The 20,379-nt window shown below is 44.0% G+C and overlaps 1 protein-coding gene across 4 annotated transcripts in view; it reads left to right on the top strand.

Moving 5' to 3' along the window:
• Positions 1 to 20,379, top strand: part of cyth1a (cytohesin 1a) — a 36,767-nt gene that overhangs the window by 3,346 nt on the left and 13,042 nt on the right. Inside the window, exons 1-4 of one of the 4 annotated variants that reach the window (XM_061701490.1) lie at positions 1,201 to 1,444; positions 15,950 to 16,032; positions 18,563 to 18,627; positions 20,282 to 20,348. In XM_061701490.1, the coding sequence (XP_061557474.1) occupies positions 1,363 to 1,444; positions 15,950 to 16,032; positions 18,563 to 18,627; positions 20,282 to 20,348 (297 nt within the window). In that variant the 5' untranslated portion in view covers positions 1,201 to 1,362. Of the gene's footprint in view, positions 1 to 1,200; positions 1,445 to 5,528; positions 5,807 to 12,089; positions 12,480 to 15,949; positions 16,033 to 18,562; positions 18,628 to 20,281; positions 20,349 to 20,379 lie in introns of those variants that run through there. The other 3 variants (XM_061701491.1, XM_061701493.1, XM_061701492.1) reach the window with 3 other exon arrangements.

The raw sequence follows: 20,379 nt of genomic DNA, 5'->3' as shown, positions 1-20,379 counted from the left end.
AGGGTGCTAACGTTAGCGTTTTTACTTAGGGGGTGAACGGCACAGTGAAGTAACGGTTAGCACATCTGCTTTGCAGTTCTGAGGTTCCGGGTTCATTTGCGTGTTGGCGTGGGGTTTCTTCGCGTTCGTCCAACAAAACACAATGCAGCTCTGCTTACCTCACTGCTTTGACGTGATCGGCTGGGGTGTCGAGTTGGTACGATCGTGCCTCTGCGTGTTTGTGTTTCAGACAGTGGAGCCAGCAGCCAGACTCTGGTCATTGCTTGAAAGTGACTCTGGATCTTGGCTCAGCCTAGCTAGCCTATAATGTCACGAGAGAAGAAACTGTGTTGGGGGCGTGGTTATTATGTAAATTAGCCCCACTGTTACGTTACTGCGGGGCCAAAGTGCAGAACTTGCTCACAGACCCGTTTTGTTAGCCTGATAGCATAATGGTAGGCCATTTTTAAATTAAGTTTGTATTTAACTTACTATCACAGTGTCAATCAGAATTGTTATTTATTTATTTATTTTTTTAAGTCTGTGATGCTAATCTGCAAAGGTTGAATGGTGGCAAAATGGAGTCATCTTGGTTTTGTTGTATTTTGTTTTCTGAAAATATTCCGAATTTACTTGGCCCATTTTGCTATTAGGCTAACGAGTTTCAAAAATAGGCAAGTAAGAGTTACTTGGTTGTTTAGTTTCACACGGAATGTTTACAATACAGACATACTGTACGGATATACATTGACACAGCTCCTCAGTAATATTAGCCTTTCTTCACGGAGGATAAAGAATGTATGCCTGTGAGTGTTGTTGTATTTATTACCTGTTAATGTGTTGTTCTACCGTTTGTGTTTCAAATATCAGCGTTTTAACATTGCCACATTCATGCTAATCGTTAGCATTGTTTGTTAGCATTAAGCTCATTGTTTTTGACATACTAGAAGAGGATTCTGATTCCGATTCTGAACAGCTGCTTGCCGTGAAGGGAGTTTAATTCCCTTCCAGCAGACCGCGCCAGACAGTACTAGAAGTACATCATCGCGCCGCCTCGCACGTTGGTCGGCGAGCGAGGGGGAGAAAGGAGGCGATGGAGAAATGCTGAGACGGCAAGACAAAAAGAGGAACCGGTTGAAAGCGGAAGCGGCCGCCGCCTCGGGAAACTACACATGGGGCGGAGATGAAGTGCGGCATCCGGTTACGTTTATCCGACTATCCTGGATGAGTCCAAGAACCTCTCAGTGGACTGCCCAGTTTCGAGTTGTAGTCACATTAAGTGTGGGGCGTCTTTAAATATTAAGTACAGTGTTATATTAATTCAATTATTTTTTTACTGTTATTGTTGTTGTTATTATTATTATTATTATTATTCTATCAGACATGGGGACAGTGAGCGAACTTTGCGTGTCCAGCCTTCACTCATTCCTGTGTCCAGCCTTGGAGGCGGCGCTGCAAATTGCAGGTAACCTTTTAAATAAATTCTAATATTAGATCCGTGCAATTGTTTTGATTTGTTCCTGCTGCTACAGCTTCTAGTCCATGTAGATGTTAAGTTTTTGGTCCAATCAGATTTGAGCCTCGTAAGCGTTGACATGGCAATCTAATCTCCCCAGGGCCTTCGGAATAAGTAGCGCTGGCCGATGTAACTCGAACTGTATGAAGTAACGGGACAGTTCTTTAACCAATCAGATTTCAACTTTCATCCTCACAGTGCCGGAGCGCTGGCTCGCTGTGATGTCAGAATTTTTCTGCCCTTTGATAGGTTGGTCTGAGCAAAACCTGTTCCAGCCAACTGCGACTAACGATACACGTCCGCAGCCACCTTCACACATTAATGTGTACCTTTTAATCACGTTATGATCTTAATCGATTAATCGACGACTAATCACTCATCAGATGAATCGACAACTGTTGAGATAATCAATACAAAAACAAATATTTTTGCCAGAAATGACAATTTGTGTGAATGTTTGACTCTCAGCAAAAAAAGGTTTTTCTGATGCCCAACAGCGTTATTACGAATCGAGTCTTTCCGGCTGACGTTGTTGTTGAAACGACTCGACGCGTTGCGGCGAATCAGCTGCTGACGGAGCGCGACGCAAAGGGAAGTGTCGCTGATTTCCAAACGTCCGAATCAGCGTTACGCTTGTGTGAGTGTGTCAATAAGTGTTGTGTGACTGCGTATCGTGTACGTGTTTGTGTGTGTAAAGCGACGACATGGCTGCGCGATGGGGAAGTCCGTCGGTGCCGATGCGGTGACGGCACGATCTCACTGGCTGTTGTCACGCGAACTCAAGTGACCCCTGAAGGCCTCACGGATGTCTAGTCTCGATTCACTTGTGTTGTCTAGGATTTTAGGGCTCCCTGAACACCACGCCCCAAAACTCATCCGCTAGCGCCCCCTAGAAAGTTTTTTTATTTTATTTTATTTTGTTTTGTTCAAAGTATCACCTGACACCTGTTTCACTGATGGACAGGGAATTTGGTGGGCATGCATATGATAACGGTGTCCGAAAAAGTCTGAAGGACCCACACCCGAAGTTGAACAGGAATTTGGCCGTTTTGGGTGAATTACATACTTTGCCGAATCCCTACTAGGATATTTGCCCAATCTAAATGCTAGACAGATTACTGAAGCTCGATTATCACATCGGTTAATCGAGTAATCGGATACAAATTCATTTGCGTTATTAAACAATAATACCGACACATAATACAATGATAAAATGCATCTGTTCTGCAGGTATGGGAATAATATTTACCATTCCAAAAGCTATTATTTCGCCAGAGGGCAAGGAAATTGACACGCGAGCAGGCATAGGTGTGGCATTAATAGAACACTTGTCAGCAATCAATCACTCAGGCCAACTTGTGCCTCGCAGGTGAGACAATTACAGGGTGCTTTGCCCGTCTGAAGGTGTCATGAACGCGCCGTGCACCCGCACAGGGAAAAAAAGCGGCTTTCAAAATCAGACCTGCAGCGCTTTTACGTACGACTCGATGAATACGCTCATTGGAATTGCGACTGAGGCACTTTGTTGCATCAATGTAACTGTTTTCCCCTAAAATTGGTTAATACCATTTTTTTTTCATTCATTCATTAAATGTGTTAGTGAAGATATAAACAATCAAATCAAATGAATAAAACCTATTTCACATATAAATTAGAACATATTTAAAATAATTGATTAATTACAATTAAATGTTATATATTTTTAAATGAGCATGAATTATTAAAATAATTTTACATATTTTACAATTTTTTTTTTTTTTTAAACCTCGTATACGAATGATCTGCACCATCTGTCTGTTTTAAAAATCACAATGAGGGCCTTGCGCAGGAAAAAAAAAATTCATTTTCATTTTTCATTTTTTTCTCATTTTCTCCAATGCCAACATTTGTACTGTCGTATAGTTTCAGTTCATCGAAATAACCGACAGGGGTCAGTGTTCACTGCAGTTGCTCTGCATCGATCACTGCGTTTCCTCATATAAAAAGGAGAAGTCTCTGGGATTTGTGCCATTTTTTAAAATTATTATTATAAAAAAAAAAATCCCCAGTAACAGTTGTAACATTGTGACTGTTCACCTCAACACGGGCTGCATTGTCGTCAGTGCGCCGTGTGTGAATGCGTCGCTTGTGTTCACACACGGCGCAAAGTCGTCCGAAATGAACTGCGTTCCCGATCTTTCCCTGGGAACAATGTGCTTGGTGTTTGATGAGCGGCGATTAACCTGACACCGCTGCGTGGAATCCGCACATGTAGCGCGTGAGACCCGGGGGTGGGGGGTGTTTTCACAGGCTGTCACAGAGCAGCATTCCTGCAACGCCAACTCTTCTATCCTCGTGAGCAAGCACGAACAGGCTCGGCCCTTTCTGTGATTGCTCCCCTGTTCACGAGTCACTGGGAAAGCTGCTGTTGACATCGTTTAAAAAAAAAAAAGGAAAGGAAAATGTTTTAAAATGGACTTCTGTTGGCATTTGATTATTTGTGGAACCTATCCTCTGTTATTCACTGAAAATGTCATCTATTTGCGGTTTTTGCGCTCAGGCCAGAGCAATACAAGTATTAGTTTGGCGCCATCTGGTGGAGTCTTGGTGATATTGTCAGGTTAAATTCATTGATAAGTCTTTTCGTATGCGTTTGAGATGTCCTGTTTGGTTGGCGGTCCTTGAATGCACCTCGTGCAGTCAAAAGTCCGGATGTAGCTACTAATAGCCCGTGTCGTCTACTTTGCTGTTACAATTTTCCTGTATTTCCTAACATTTATTATTGTGTGCAAATCCCAAACAGGTGAGTTTAATCGCTTGTACCTGATGTATAGTGTAAGTGATATCGCGCATATTTTTTTTGCCCATATTTGATGTCACTTGAGTTTGTGCTAGCGTGTTATTTCGGCCATAGTAATACCATGAGCCCCACGGTACGGTATACAGTCGTTTATGTAATGATCGTGTACATTCTAGACGCGTGACGATCCTCTTCGTTTAAAGTGCTTTGCTGCCATCTTGTGGCATCCGTACGCAGTTACATTCTCCTTTTAAGGGGGATGTCGATTATTCGCAGAGTTTCACCCCAAAAAATAGCATTTGTCAAGCAATAACAAGAACTCTGTCGTTTGTTGGTTTGAGCTATTTAACAGCCTCTCAGAGCATACACGTGGCCAAGACTCTCTATAAAATTTCCGCTACCAACCCAGGCTAAACTTTGCTCCTACCCAACATATGAAGATCTCGGACTAGTCCGGAATACTTCCTTGACACCAATTGCTATATTCTCTTTAGGCATAGCTTTGGCGCCATTTCATACTGTATTTCTTGTATTGTGTGGATTTTGCATTTCCCCCCGTTGGTTTTCTCTTTGTAAACTGAAGACTCTAAATTGTACCTAGGTATGAACGTGAGTGCGAGTAGTTGTTTGTCTATGAAAAGGTGCGCTGTAATTGCCTGGCGACCTGAAAACAATTCTATAATCAACATATGCATGTTTGTCTTTCTTACGGTTCACCACACATGCAGCAGTTTGTTGCTATATTCTAGAGAAACACTGACACAAGCGGATGTGGGCCATTTAAAAAGGAAGGGAAAAAGTAGTCACAAAGGTGGCAGCAGAAGTGGTGAAAACTGTTGCATGTGTCAATCAAGCTCCTCGCCCCGACACAGTCCAGCTGTCCACCCTCCGCCCTCGTGTGTCTCTGAGTTTGTGTGTGTGTGTGTGTGCGTGTGAAACTGCACGAACCGGGTGGAGAGCTGAGCCCTGAACGCGTCATCAGCCCTTTGGCTGCACCTTTAGCCCTAGATACGTCAAGACAAAATAACACCCGGCTATGTCATATATTATTCTTCAAAATAAAAGAGTTTTTGATATCACACATGCATTTTGGTCTTAGTTTAGTAGAACTTATTAGACTCATATGTATTTGTAGGCGGTGTCCTTCGTGAATCCATACTTGTATTTAATCTATCTCGACTGTACACACCCGCTCAACACGGCTCTGTGCTTTATTGTGAAAATAAAAGGCGGAAACGACTAGTTGTAGTTCCACCTCACTTGACAGCGAGTTACTCAGTGAAGACGGGACAAGGTTGGGCTTTTTGCCTGGAGCTTCCTCTAGTTCAAACCGCTCCCTTTAACAAGCTACAACATACTTCTACCGAGATAACACATACGTAGTAATTGTCGGTTGGGTAAAAAGTGGGAAAAAAAAGAAAAAAATTAACTTTGGACGCTTGGAAAAGCTCGTGGAACTTTTGTGTCGGGTTCGAAAGCAACGCGCACGCAGACGACAGAAAACATGGTGTTAAAGTCCGAAGACGGCGTAGGTGAGTCATTCAAGTCTCACATTTATATCAACTCGCCGGAAAGAATCGTATTCTGTGTGGTCGACTCAAATGTCAAGCCACTGTGAAACTAATAGACGAAAATAGGAAGTTCCGGAAGTCCTTTGTTTTTGACATTTACTTTTGTCATTTTAACGTTGTTGTTTTAAATTTAACTTTAAAAAGCTGTACGTAAAGGAAAAGCGTTGTTTCTTATAAGTGTTTTGTTGTTGTTGTGGAAGTGGGTTTTATTTGAACTTCCTTCGGTTAGCACAGTCGTAAGTGTTTGCCAGGTGTGACTCGCGGTTCTGAGTTTCCGGGTTCGAATCTCGAACCTGTATGGAGTTTGCATGCTTTCCCCTCGCTTGCGTGTGTTTTCTCCAGGTACTCCGGCTTCCTCCCGCATTCCAGAAACGTGCATTCTTCGGTTCATTGGAGTGTCACAATTGTCCATAGGTGTGAATGTAAGTCAAGACTGCTTGTCCAGTACAGGTTCTCCAAAAGTCAGCCGGGAAAGGTTCCATCCAGTTCACCCGCGATGAGCAAAAGCGCTTCAGGAAGCAGCGGGCAACATAGGGCGCACGGGCACCTACGGGAAAGCTCAGGAGCCAGTCACGGCGCACATGTAAACAAACAATTCCCACCTGTGGGTGATTGCAATGTGGAAATGTAGGAATCAGCAATTCATTCCACACAGTCGGCAGAAATCGCTATTTTTGAGCATGGGATGTCGCCGCAGAGATAACCTATGGACAATCGAGAGTCATCAATGGGGATGTTTTTGGAATGTGGGGAGGACGCTTGAGAACATGAAGTCCGAGGAGATTCTCTTCACATTTCTTTCCCACTATTGCAGTATGGCCTTCATAAGGCCCGAAACGGCCCCTTGGTGGGTTTGCTTTTGTTTGTGTAGCTGTCCCTTCAGCTCAATGAACAGGCGAGATGTTTTCAGATGGGCGCTTGACTGTCGTCACGCAATATCTGGACAAAGTATAGTGAAGCATGCAGCTGTCTTTTTTTTTTTTTTTAATAATAAACACAAATGACCACATTCTGCTTGCCAAGGGAACTCCTCTACGACCTCGGCTTTGGTCCATCTTTCTTTAGCTAACATTCCAAGATCAAAATGTGGGTAAAGGAACAATGAGCATGAACGCAAGTACATTTAGCTTCGAGGACTTCTGTGTCGCTATCTCTCTTCAAAGTCTCAGAGAGAACTTGGCTTCCTTCTGTGTGACATTGTCTTAGCTTTATGACATGGAGATGATTACCTAAAAATACATGAAGTCGTTTACTTGCAGTTTAAACGTCGAGTTGAGCACACTCTGCAGCAACGGGTGCGGAGTGCGGCCATTCTCCATTGTCGGCCGTTGCGTACGCCGCGCTCACGTTATCCCTCTTTGGAACGTTTCGTAATCCCGAAGAAATGCGCTACCAACAATACGCCTCTGTTGCGTGCGCCGTTAATTAGCCCCCACCGGGTGCGTCGGCGCTAATCGCATTAGCGTTGTTGGTCTCTTTGACTGATCCTGTTATGTGCCGCTGTCGCTCCTTTGTGATGCTCACGATAAGATGGAGAGTCCCTCCACGCGGGCCACACAGCTGCTCCGTTGTCGCGGGGGCAGTCCGTTTGTCTGTGCCGCTTGGCGCTGGGTGGGCCCGTGGATTCTCGAGTAGACGTGATGAATGGCCGCACCGCAAGGCCTCGGCACTAATGCTCCAGTGGTTTGATAGCCCGCAACGTCTCGCCGTAATCGTGTTTTGCTCGTGTGTTTGCGTCGGTGGACGCCCTCCTTTCCACTCAACTCAGCGTTTTCTACTATAATGCAGTCAGATAATTGTGTTTTTGTATTGGTCTCGGGTTATAAAACTGCAACCATTTGTGGAGGGCTAAATGCCAAGTAACGTTTGACAGAAAAAAGTTGGGAATCCCCAAGGTCGCTTTGTGCAGTTCCAAAAGAAAGGTTCCCCCGTAAACAGAAATAATATATTCCAGGGTCAAACTGGCCATCATAACGCATTTATTATGATTAACATTTATTAAGGTAACATTTTGACACTCGGGTCAGCAGTAAAAATCAATAAAATGTAAAAAAAAAGTAAAAAGAGTCGAGCAGGATTTCCCCCCCCCCACTTTGGTTGTAGAAAATGTGACTATTTTTCAAAACATATGTATTTATACATATTATGTACGTATATCTATTATCATGTACAGACGACGTGTGTACACTTGAGACAAATGATTCGCTACACTTCTGTGCTCTAATGAGCACAATTCCAACTTTTCTACTGAGGCAAATCACAAACAATCCAAACAATAAAGAGAAGCAAAAACAAAAAATGTGTGCTGCTTTTCTACATTTTATGATTAATCGTTCTCCTTTTAAACAAGGCTTCAAATATCGGTGGTTGCAAGAAAATTTTCATTAGTTTTGAAATGTTTAATAGCTGAGCTTTTTTTTATTATTATTTTAATTAATCAAGAAGGAACCTGGAGGTAGATTGATTTTAACAAATATCCTTCACGTTTTCATAATTCCACTGCTTTTTTTACTGATGTTTTTGGTTTCTTCCATGGTATCGTTTCAGTATTGGTATCAAGGTTGTTACTTTGTGCCAGTAGAGTATCGAAGTCCAAATTTTGGCATTGTGACGACATTGCTTGTTGCATCACAAAAAAAAAATAAGCCAAAGAATAACCAAATCCCACATGTTGAAAGCTAACTGAAGTCTCACAAGATTGTATCGGAAGAGCATAGCAGTTACTTGTTACAAATGCCACCCATGAAGCCCCGAATATGATTTCACTATTAACATTGGTGATTCTCGGCCAGTTTCATGTTTATTTTAAGCTTGTGTACAGCGGGTACGGAAATGCCTGCTGTCGTGTTTACCTCGGCACAAAATGGCGGCTCAGCTTGCAAGTTTATCTTGGGAGTATCACGGAAAGCAGCGGTGTAACTTTGACCACGACGCGCTTTGTCGGCGGTACGGAAATGCAGAAAACAAATACCCGGCCGGTGTCCGCTTCACCAGCGAGGGAAGCGTTCCCATAGAATGGCCGTGTTCAGCTTTCACTCCCGCCGTGTCGTGTGTGTGTGTGTGTGAGAGAGAGCAACAAACAGGAAGCCCGGAGTTTGAAAGTACGCTACACAGGAAGCCGCATACTTCTGTGCTACTACTCCCTATTTGGTGAGCTAAAGCAGGCAAATACTGAATGAAGACCCCACAAATGCTGTGTCACTACAGCAAAGGTGGCAAAAGTATTCACACTCTGTACTTAAGGAGAAGTACAGATAGTTTGGTGAAAAAAAAGTAGAAATACTGTACTTAAATAAAAATACAAATGTACAAAGAGACTGGAGCGTTGCGCTGGCGTGGCCACTTTAGAGTGCCTCGTTGTCGCGGCCTGGAAAAGTCCCACGATGATCTGGTGGGATTATTGCAGCCACCTAAAGGTTAAACTGATTTTTTTTAAAACATAAAGTTTTATGTGTAATAGAAAGTACAGTTATCTGTTGTCAAACAAAGGGCGTAAAAGTCAACAGAAAAATAAATATAAGTACAACTACCTGAAGAATGTACACAAGTACTTTGTTTGTGCTTTGTAACTTCCCACCACTACACGAGAGAGAATCGCATGCTTGTCTGGATGTGTTGTGAGAGGATGTTAATAATTAGGCGGCTGCGATAAAAATCAAGGCTAACGACCGTCAAGCGGACAAAGGCGCATTGTGGGTCCGAATGGCACGTCCGCTCCCAAAGCGGCCTGAGACGCGTCCGCTTCGGCGTGTAAAAACAACTAGATTATTGAAAGACAGAAGCATTCTTTTTTAGCTTCCACGTCGATGGATTACAGCCGTTTTGATTCTGCGAGTGCAGCAGCGGGGCGTTTGTGTTTTTGTCGGCGTGTTTGCTTTGACTGTGGCGGCCTTCGCTATACATTCCCGACGGCATTCCTTCACAGCGGCCCCAGCTATGCTAACAATCTTTGAACGTAAATCGAGCCTCCTTGTTAAGATTTCAGCTCATAATGGTGGCCGGAGAAGTTGAAAAGTCTCCTGTTAAAATGAGGCCACCGCAAATCATTTCAAAGTGGAACGCAATCTATTCTGTGTCCCTGGTTGATTTGCAAGTTGTTCCAGTTTGAAAACATCTTAGTACATTGGGAATTCATATTATAATATAATTGGTATTAGTCATCCTTCAACCGTACAGGCCAAACCTTAAGTGAGGGGCCTTCAGGGCCATGTTTCAGGAGTTCCTCTCATAGACACTACTGAAACGCTGTCATGCGCACACACGCAAACACACGCACTATTAAAATCCACTCACACTACTGAAAGGTTGTTAACTCCCGACTGAAACGTTTTCGCACACAACTACTTAAACACTCTCAAGGTCAGGACTGAAACGCTTTTTACGCCCACTGCTACAATGCTCACACACTACTGAATGTTTTCACACATACTACTGAAAAGCTCTCACGCTCTCTGCCGAAATGGTCTTGCATATGAGAGCTCTCACACACAATTACTGGAATGCTCTCACACACTACTGAAACCCTCTCAAGGACACTCACTGATTTTGTTTTTGTTTGCTCACATACACTACTGAATTGCTCTCTTACACGCTAATGAAATAAAATGTATACTGAAATATATATATATATATATATATATATATATATGAGCGTATTTCAGTGTGATATGTGAAAGGTTTTAGGTTGTGTGTGAGTGTTTCAGTCGTGCATGTGAGCGAAAACAAAATTCGGCAGCATGTGAGAGAGGGTTTCCTGGAGTGTGAATGAGAGGGCCCCCCTCCCCCAAATGATTATGTTTGAGCTTCAGATTGTACTACTTTTGGAGGCTGCGCTGTATTTTTACATGGGTGTGAAACACCCCCTCGGCTTCGAAGAATTCCCATCAAATCCAGACGGTCAACTCTGTTGACTGCTACATTGACCGCAAACCTCGTTGTCGTTTTTATGACGCCTGTTGTCATGGTGACTAAAAAAAAAAAAAAGTCTAATGGCAGTGAAATCCAAACTAATCAAGGATGTTAATGCTCTGTCTTGGGGGGTATTTCTTATTGAAACCCCTTTTGAGTCCATGCATTATGTCAGTACCTAATGTTTTAATAATGCACAAAAATGGGAAAGCTTTGCTGTATTGAAAACAATGCCGAACAGTGTTATAATGTAAGACCATAATAGCTTTGTCTCTACTCACTGCATGGATTTAGGATTGACGTTTCGTTATATGAGGCACAACAGAGTGCTTCACTCATTGAACTCTGCGCAGACATGAGGTCGCAAGCACACCCCATTAACGCGCGCACACACACACACACACACACAGCGAACGCAACAAGCCATGATCTTGCGCAATGCGCCCTATGCCGTTAGACAAATAATTGTCCCCAGCACAAACGTGCATTGTTAAACCGTTAGGCGTTAATCGGAGTATGACTAGTCGCATGACTTGTCAGGAGAAAGAGCGTCCCGGCGTGAAGAGCTGAGTCATGTCTGCTCGTGTTAGTTGGAGCTCATGGCTTCTCCGGAGATGACTGTATACTCACAAGTTCCATCAAACTGTTTTTTTTTTTTGTTATCATATCATAATTCACTGGCGCCTGTTGGAGCTCTATAGATTGGTTTCATTCTGGCCTGGCAGAGATGCGTTTGATCTGAAATTGACAAAACTATACTTAAAAGTCAGATGTTTGAAGTTGTCATGGAAATTACAATCATTTTTCAAGACAATGCTTGATATGCTGCTTGCTGTGATGCCTTGTAGAACTTGGGAAGAACAACTTTGGACCCCAAAGATTTGAATACATAAAAGTCAGGCTGGCTCGGACTTTACATCACATTCCACGTTGCGTTTTTAAAGCTGCCACAGATTCGTTTGAGTAGTTATTAAGATGGTGCAATATATGATCCTTCGCTGAACTTGGGAAGAAAAACTCTGCGCACCCCAAAATGTCATACATATCTGAATGTGTAAGAAAATGGCAGGCTGTCACAGACACTTGACATTATCATGGACCGAAGATTCATGTTTCAAGACAATGCATGTTATACTGCTATGCCTCATTGAACTCAATAACAACTGTGGCCTCATAGTCTGGAAAAATACAAAAATAAAATGTCAGCATTACGTCACGTTGCCGGCTCGACGTTTGACGTCGTCACGGGAATACATTCATTTTTTTTCAAAATGTTTTTTTTGGACTAATAACGAGCGAAAACAATCTGTGATGTGTGTGTTTCGCATTACTTTCCCCCCATCGCTCTCCCTACAGTGTGTTTGTATGAGGGGAAAGAAGAGGAGGCGGCAGAGTTAAGGAATGGCCACAGGGTGGAGCCTCCACGTTTAAAGCAAGTGAAGGCAAACTGGAGGCAGGCATGGAGACGGGGGGAGGAGGGAGGCGGCTTCCCACATGTCTTGCTCTGAAAGCCGGCAGAGAGCTGCTCACTCCGCTTTATAGCTGCAAAACACTCAATCGCATCTATCGTTGCTTCACAAGGATGGACGCCTTGCTCGCTGAAAACCACAGGAAGTGACAAAATCGTCTTTTTTTTTTTTTTTTTTTTTACCCTCCTGTGGCATCAAGGAAGTCTCGGTCTAAGAGGAGAGCAAAAACTTGACCGCTCGGAGTGTTTGTCATTCAGGTGAGGTCAGCTGTTTGTTCTTGTTTTTGCTCGATCTGTCATGTAGGACTTCTCTGGCAACCAGGATCGGCCAAAGCAGTCCCGCATTGACTTCTTGTCTCTTTTGAGCTTGTGGTAAGGTCCACTGACATCTGAGATGTTTGAGCTCTGGCGTTACTGACTGGGTTATGTGCTGCTTGCCAGAGTGGGTGTGGTGAGGTGTGGTGTAGAGACATTTAACTGGCCAGGATCACATGTCCGGCCTGTGAAAGCGCAGAAGTTCATCCTGCAGGGGAAAAGCCTTAAAGACCACGGCTTCATCACGTAGTTCGATAGCACATAAAGGACGTTTTTGATGGTTTCATGACACCGGGACTGAACATTTGTCCCTTCAACTTGTACCTTGTTGAGGAATTCTCCTGATCCTACTTTCAATCACCCTGGGATCATTCCACCGACTCATTTTCTATCCCACGCGTCACGACAACACAACGTTCCCCATTCTTAGGACGTCTACTCCTACAGTCCAGGTCGGATGCTGTGGGGATTTATGATTCATTACCGGTGGTCCGCTGGCTCTAGCTCGTATCGTGTCCATGTGTGCGGCAATTAAGAGTCGGGAGGTCAGCGGTGAGCAAGTTTATTTGGGATGGTGCCCGTTTTACTGACCGTTATTCCTTTTGAAACCTCGCTGGTCTTTGTTCCAGGCTGTTTGGTTTTGGGTCTGAAGGTGTGTGGTCTCGCAGCATTCCCAGTGGGACTTTTCGTAATGAGATTCCGTCTCCTTATGAATCTTACATCACCTTTTGTTGCTGGGGGAACAGCACGCATATGGGGGAGCCTAATGGACAATAATGTATGCAGACGTACGTGTTAGTGGCCATCCTAACTCAAGTGATTGATTGTCCGTGTGCTTGTGACCTGTCCTGACTGCATTACAGCTCATCATGAAGTAAACTGCTTCTTGTTACAGCCTTCGCTCTTATTGGCTTAGGCTTGGGGTCGATTGATCGGCGCCTTGGGTGAAGAGCCCGATAACTAAACCGTTTCCCTAAACTTTTATTCATGTGGGACCAAAATGTATTGCCATAACATATGAGATGCTGTACATAAATTAGTAATGTTGAGAGATGTTTGAGAAGATGCGGAGTAGGCAATTAAGCCTAATAGTGTGTGTCTTAGGACCAGATGGATGCTGTTGCTTGAAATAGAAAGGTTAAGGTCATGTCACCTGTGCAAGGACTGAAAAAAAAACAAAGGATGACTCTGCACTTTCGTGTGATACGAAGTGAACACTTGACAGTCCTGGATTGGTTCAATCCAACTCAGGTGCGAGTACTCTGATAGTGTCTAGGCTCGTGAAAAGCAAACCGAACCACAATTCACATCTGGACTGAGACACACTTTTTTTTTTCTTCTGAAGTTTCATCTGAATTGAAGTTTGTTTCTCTTCTTGTGGCATTTCTGTCTTTGCATCCACCCAACAAAAGACGTTTTGATGCTTTTAACAAATGCATTTTAGATGCTCTCAGCTTGTAAAAATGCCACCATATCAAACACAGAGAGCGTATGTAAACCAGCAGATGATCCAGTTTTAGATGTTTGAGTCATACCAAACACTCTCTTGTCGGTTTGCAAATGTATCCATTTTCAGGTAAACTTAGGTTCCGATGTTAATGATGCACGTGTTATTACATTGTTGCGTATCATGGTACCAGAGTTCACTTGCTAAATTGCTAGCACTGTCTAAGGTGATGATCTTAAGTCTTTTTTTTTTTTTTTTTTTGTCCCTTGTGTGCTGAGAGGCGCTCCCTAAATTAGGTCACGTCTGCAGGCAGCATAACTGAGTGATCCTGCAAGTGCTCGGAATCCTAATTTCCTTATTTTCCAAGGAAAGTCCTTCTGCGATCAGGGTGGAAATGAGACGTCTGCCTTTTAGGCCAGCGTGGCAATCAGCATGGGCATTAGCGGACTGGCGCTGCGGGAGAGCGATCTATAATTATTTCCCCCTTGATGTCACCTCCCGGCCCTCGCTAGCAACTGCTTCAACCATCCTGGATCTCCGCTGTCCGAAACTGTACTCATATGCCTTTACATAACGGATGCCGTCCAAAAGTATCACAATAACTCTGTTTGCACTCGGATAACAATCAAGAAATGCTTTTGGGAGGAAAAAGCACACGTGGGTGTCTTCTCTTTCTGGATGAGAACATTTCATGTCACGTTGTGTCACGGTGTTATGCATTGGTTCCACCTTCATCACTTGCCCATCTTGCCATCCTCCCTCCCTCTCTTTCTGATGACTGCCTCTTTTCATCGGGCCAGGCCAGGCCAGACGCTGGCTGACTAACAGCCAAGTGGTGACTCTCAGACAAGAAGGGAAACGAGCAGATCTCAGCATTTAATTTAGGTGGATGGTTTCCTGCCCGCGGTGCCGCCTGCGTTCTGGGAAATGACACACGCTTGGTACCGACCTGGATGAGGCCTCTTTTTGTCCTGCTACACTCTGGACCTTGAGAGTGGTTTCCATGGATACTCAGCATTATGCGCGATGAAGCTGGCTCGCTTGTGATGGATGGCCGTCAATCACCAGTCAACTTTTTGGCAATTTAGAATCTTCAATTGCGGTATAGTGGAATTTATAGCTGCTTGGAAATTAGGAAATGTCTCGGTATGTTACAGCATACGTCAACCAGGCGTAGCCTATAAGAGCAGAAGTATATAAACATATAGTATATTAAAACTGTACTTCCAATGTCGGCAATGTTATTTGTTGGTTTGCACTATTTTGTACCATCGAGTGCTGAGTTTTAATTTTGAGTATTGAGATATGTACAGTGCGGCACTGTGGACGACTGGTGAGCACATCTTCCTCACAGTTCAGCGGATCCGGGTTCAAATCCCGGCCCCCCCCGTGTGGAGTTTGCACGTTCTCCTCGTGCCTGTGCGGGTTTTCTCCTGGTACTCCGGTTTCCTCCCACATCTCAAAAAACATGCATGCTAGGTAAATTGGTGGGAATGTGAGTGTGAATGGTTGTTTGTTTATATGTGCCAGTTCAGGGTGTACCCCGACTCTCGCCCGAATATAGCTGGGCTAGGCTCCAGCACGCCCGCGACCCGCGTGAGCATAAGTGGCAGAGAAAATGGATGGATGGAGATATGTACAATAACTGTTTTCAAAATGACGTTATATCTTTGTTGTTTTTGTTTTTTAAATCAATTTAGCTTTGCCTTGGGACTACACAATCCGTTCAGAAATACTTGGATTATGATTTTTACACTATGTTACCATAAAAGGGATTAAATTTATACCGTGTTATAAATGTTATGACTTTGCGATGTGAAGGTCAATGATGGAGTCTTCTGTGCTATTTCTGTGCCTATCGCTCAGGGATTTGCCTCTAGAGAGGTGGTTAGTTAGGCGATTGAAAAAGGACAAAGCAATTTTATTTTTGGTTCCTCTTGCGCTAATCTCTCTCATTTCTTCAAAGTGCCGGACGACCTTACTCCGGAGGAGCAGCAGGAACTGGAGAACATCCGCCGGCGCAAACTGGAGCTGATGGAGGACATTCAGGTAGAGTCCAGTTAAAGAAGTACAATGGAACCTCAAACGTCTAAGGCTACCCAAGTTGTACAATTTGGAATTGGACCCAAAATATGCCGTGAAAAGGCTCACAACACTTAGACCTGAGTGTACCTCAAGAGAGCTAGGTTCATCTCGCGGCTTTTTGTTGGCTTATTCTTTTTGTTACCACCTGAACAAATGGTGCTGGAACTTATATGTTCTGATATAATAGCTGTGCCAAAGCTATTGTCGTGCACTCAAAGTCACTAGTATCTAATACTAAAGATGAGAACAAAAGCAACAAAAAGAGGCAGCAGTATCGCATGCAACGACTATACAATATCGACAATCAACACTGCTTATACATATAAGCACTTGAATCAAATCGGCATTATTTGTATATTGTTTGTGTCTTTTATGTTACTTGCTGAGGAGCGATTACCACAACTACTATTTTGACTGATGCTCTTTAATATGCTGTCCCTTACAAACAAACAAAAAACACACAGACTTGTCATAAACTGTTGCCTCTGTGGGTGAGGGTTTAAATTTGGACCCGTAAAACAATGTCAAAATATTTGCTTTCACTCATTCACCACGCCTTAGTGTTTCCCCCACTTCTTCTACAAATTCCCCCCGCCACACATTTCAACCCAAGTGGAATGTCGGGTATTTCCTACCCAGATCTCATTTCCCCAGCAAAACATTCACGCTCGTGGTTGAGCCATTCAAACGAAGATCTCTTATTTAAAGTGGTCTCTCTATGCTGAGTGATTCCAAGTGTGGTTTTAAATGTCTAATGTCAAGCATTTGGATAAAATATGCTCACTCCATCGCGGTAAATGCAATTGACACAGAGGGGTGACAGGTTGTTATGTCCTACGTCCAGATGTCCCCGCGGGAGAATCGACTTCCGACCGTCCTCGCAGACAAACGCCGCATGCCGACACCCACACTTTAACGAGGCTCGGGCGGCATCGCCGGCCAAAAACACGCCTCCGTCACCCTCTCTCCTCTACGCGCGCCGACCGCTCTCCGCCCCTTGTCGACTCCCACGCCCTTCTCCTCCGCCCCTGCGGGTCAAGGCCTCCTGTGTGCGCCCGGCCATTGTTTGCGGAGGCAGGCATCTGAGGAATGCGTCGGGATTGCGCAGCTCTTGACGACACATGTTGCCTTTGTGCTGCGGCCTGTAGTTAAATGGCCGCGCATGAGAAATGAATTTGAATCGAGGCACTTTATCTGGCTTGTAACTTATGACTTTGCAACTCTATACAGGACTTTAATATACACCCGTATAATAATGATTTTGACTTTTCACCACAATGATTTGCAGTGTTCCGCTGTACGATTCTTGTATTTAGCTGAGCAACCAATGAAACACGGTTTAGAACAAGCGGTGTCATTTGCCTCCAGAGCTGTCCTTCAAAACCATAATTTGTTTTGGAGACGTGCGATGGTTGTGACAATAAGCAGATCGCCATTTCTTTGTTTTAATAAACCAAGAGAACCATCTCACGTAATGAATGTTAAGGTTTGAGTAGATGGAGGTCCAGTTCTACAAAAAATATTGGGAACACGTGGCCAATTATTTTTCAGTTTGACGTCAAAAGATGAATATGGGACAACTGATCAACATTTTATTTCCAGGTGTTTACATCTGAATCTGATACACAACTCAGAAGACAGCAGGTTTTTTTTGATGGAACTCACCCATTTTTCATGCAAGCAAAACTATTAAACATTTTTGGGTTTTGCCTTTTGAAGACTACATTTACAGTTAAAGCTGTAACCAACATGAAAACCAGAGAGCTCTCGCTTACCTTATACCTTAAGTTGTTCCGTCCTCAGGACGTGTTTTATTTTTATTTTTTTATCCGATTCAGAATTTGGAGAGATTTTTTTCTTGCGGTTTCCAAAGCATGAGTTTTTTTTTTTAAATGGTGTGGGCTCGCTAGCCCCGTGACCAACCCCGCCTTCGAAGCGGTCCTAGGCTTGGGACTGGCATAGCGAAATCTGTGAGCTGAGAAGATGGAAAATCAGTCAGAGAAACGGAACAAAGTTTTGCCTAATCCAACACAACCATGAAGAGTGTTCAGAAGAAAAAAGGAACCACTGGCGCACTAAGAAGCAGACGTCAGACGGGTAGACCAAGTAAAGGTCCCTTAAGGGTGTAACATATAGTGATGGCGGTACGCAAACTGACAAAAACACCAATGTGACGTGCACGGGTGTCATCGGACAGCGACGACGTGATTATATGGGTTGTCGCCGATTTTCACCCAGCTGACGTCAACGCTCACCCTGTGCTTGACTGCAGTGACGAAAGCTGCCTCGAAGGCCAAGAGAGTCACTGAATGCCACGCAAACATTAATCCACTTTTAAGCTTTGCGGCACCGCTTGTAATGGGGTTAAGCCAGAATCCTCTCAAGACTAATTCAATTTGAAATAAGGCTGCCCCCAAATTCTTGTTTTTGGTCTATAATAGGGACTTCAAAAATTGAACGCAAATAAGTAAATGCTGCTTTCGTTTTTCCACAGCGGCTGAAGGATGAGATAGCAGAGGTCACTAACGAGATCGAGAACCTGGGTTCCACTGAGGAGAGGTGAGGCAGCAGCCGGTAAAATGACCGATTTATCAACTTTTGCTTTTTTTTTTTAAAACATAAACTAGGAAAAGTGGATAAATAGCGCAGCTCTGTGCTCCTTCCCAATGCCTTCCGCAATCATAAATCCCTTTATGTACGATCACTGAAAAAGGGGATAATTATTCGCAACTACACCCCATGCCAACCGACGGCGAACATTTCCTTGTCTGTTGTCCAAATGGACTTGTTTGCCTTCTATTTACTGAGCAAATGAAACTTTCAATTATTGATAGTCGCTGGCTATCCCGTCACACTAAAGACTCCTCCCACATTGACTGTGCTTTTATGGCACTTTAAATGTTTTATCGGGCGCACCCCCTCACACCCCGCATGATGGGAGGCCCTCTTTGAATAATGCAGTGGCCCAAGCAGACAATGCGCCATCCCAAGGGAAAAAGGGAGCGCTGGGTTTCGACTACTTTGGCCAGAGAGATCCATCAACGGCAGATAAATCATGGCACGCTTTGGCTTTCCTCCTAAACCCATTAAGAGTTGCATCTCCTTGATGCGATTGCGGCGTCTTATCACGGCGACACGACATGGTCAAGTTTATCTGTTGTCTGCCGTGGTTTTATGTGAGGAGCAGACAAAAGCCAAAGGAATCCCGGCAGCAGGTTGCGAAGAAGGCTGGGGGATGTCACCGTGGCAACGGCGGACCCAAGAAAACACACTTTGACCAGAGAGAGGACTTCTTCCCATAAACGGGATTAGTCACGGCTTTGAGGGTCGAGAGGACTTGTTGGCGGGAAATATCATTTTGTAATGCGATTTATGAGTCACGTTGGATAAGATGACTCATCGCTTTGCTTGAACGAATCATAGAAGTAGATTGAAGATGACAAGAAATTAATTGGGCAAAATGATGTTTGCATTAAGATGGCGCATAATCCAAAGGCAAAGTTGTGTAATTTATTTTCAATACAGGTCATTATTTTTGTTTTGTATTTAGTTTGACATTAAACTTGTTCATTATCTGTCGGGTTATCTGTCGGGCTCGCACTCACCCCCTAAAATCCATCCATCCATTTTCTGAGCCACTTCTCCTCACTAAGGTCGCGGGCGTGCTGCAGCCTATCCCAGCTATCTTCGGGCAGGAGGCGGGGTACACCCTGAACTGGTTGTCAGCCAATCGCAGGGTACATACATACAAACAAACAATCATTCGCACTCGCCAACGCAGGCACGGGGAGAACAAGCAAACTTCACACAGGCGGGGCCGGGAAAATGCTGATGCCATCGATGGCCGGCGCTCTGGCTCTGTGAGGACGAAATGTGATTGGTTGAAGACACAGTCGGATTGCGAGTATCCTTTAAGTCACATTGGACAGCACGACTGATTCTGAAGGCCTTGGGCAAATTATATTGACATGACAACACATACAGGCTGAAATCCGATTGGACAAAAAAAAAAATCTGATATCCACATGCACTGGAAGGAGTACCCATCCTCTAGCCCAGAGTCTGCTGGGATAGTCTTCAAGTCACCCGCCACCCTCGTGAGGAGGAGTGCAATAGAAAATGGATAGATGGACATAATTATGTCAAGCTTCTTAATCCTACATTTTATCTTTCATCTTCACAATTAACAGCAGTTCACTATCTGCCCTTCCAGGAAAACCATGCAAAGGAACAAACAGGTGGCCATGGGCCGTAAGAAATTCAACATGGACCCCAAAAAGGTAGAAGTGATTTCCGTGATACCGCAGCGGC

Source organism: Phycodurus eques, chromosome 16, assembly GCF_024500275.1.
Source record: "Phycodurus eques isolate BA_2022a chromosome 16, UOR_Pequ_1.1, whole genome shotgun sequence".
Taxonomy (NCBI): Eukaryota; Metazoa; Chordata; class Actinopteri; order Syngnathiformes; family Syngnathidae; genus Phycodurus; species Phycodurus eques.
This window is presented reverse-complemented; position numbering and strand designations above follow the sequence as displayed.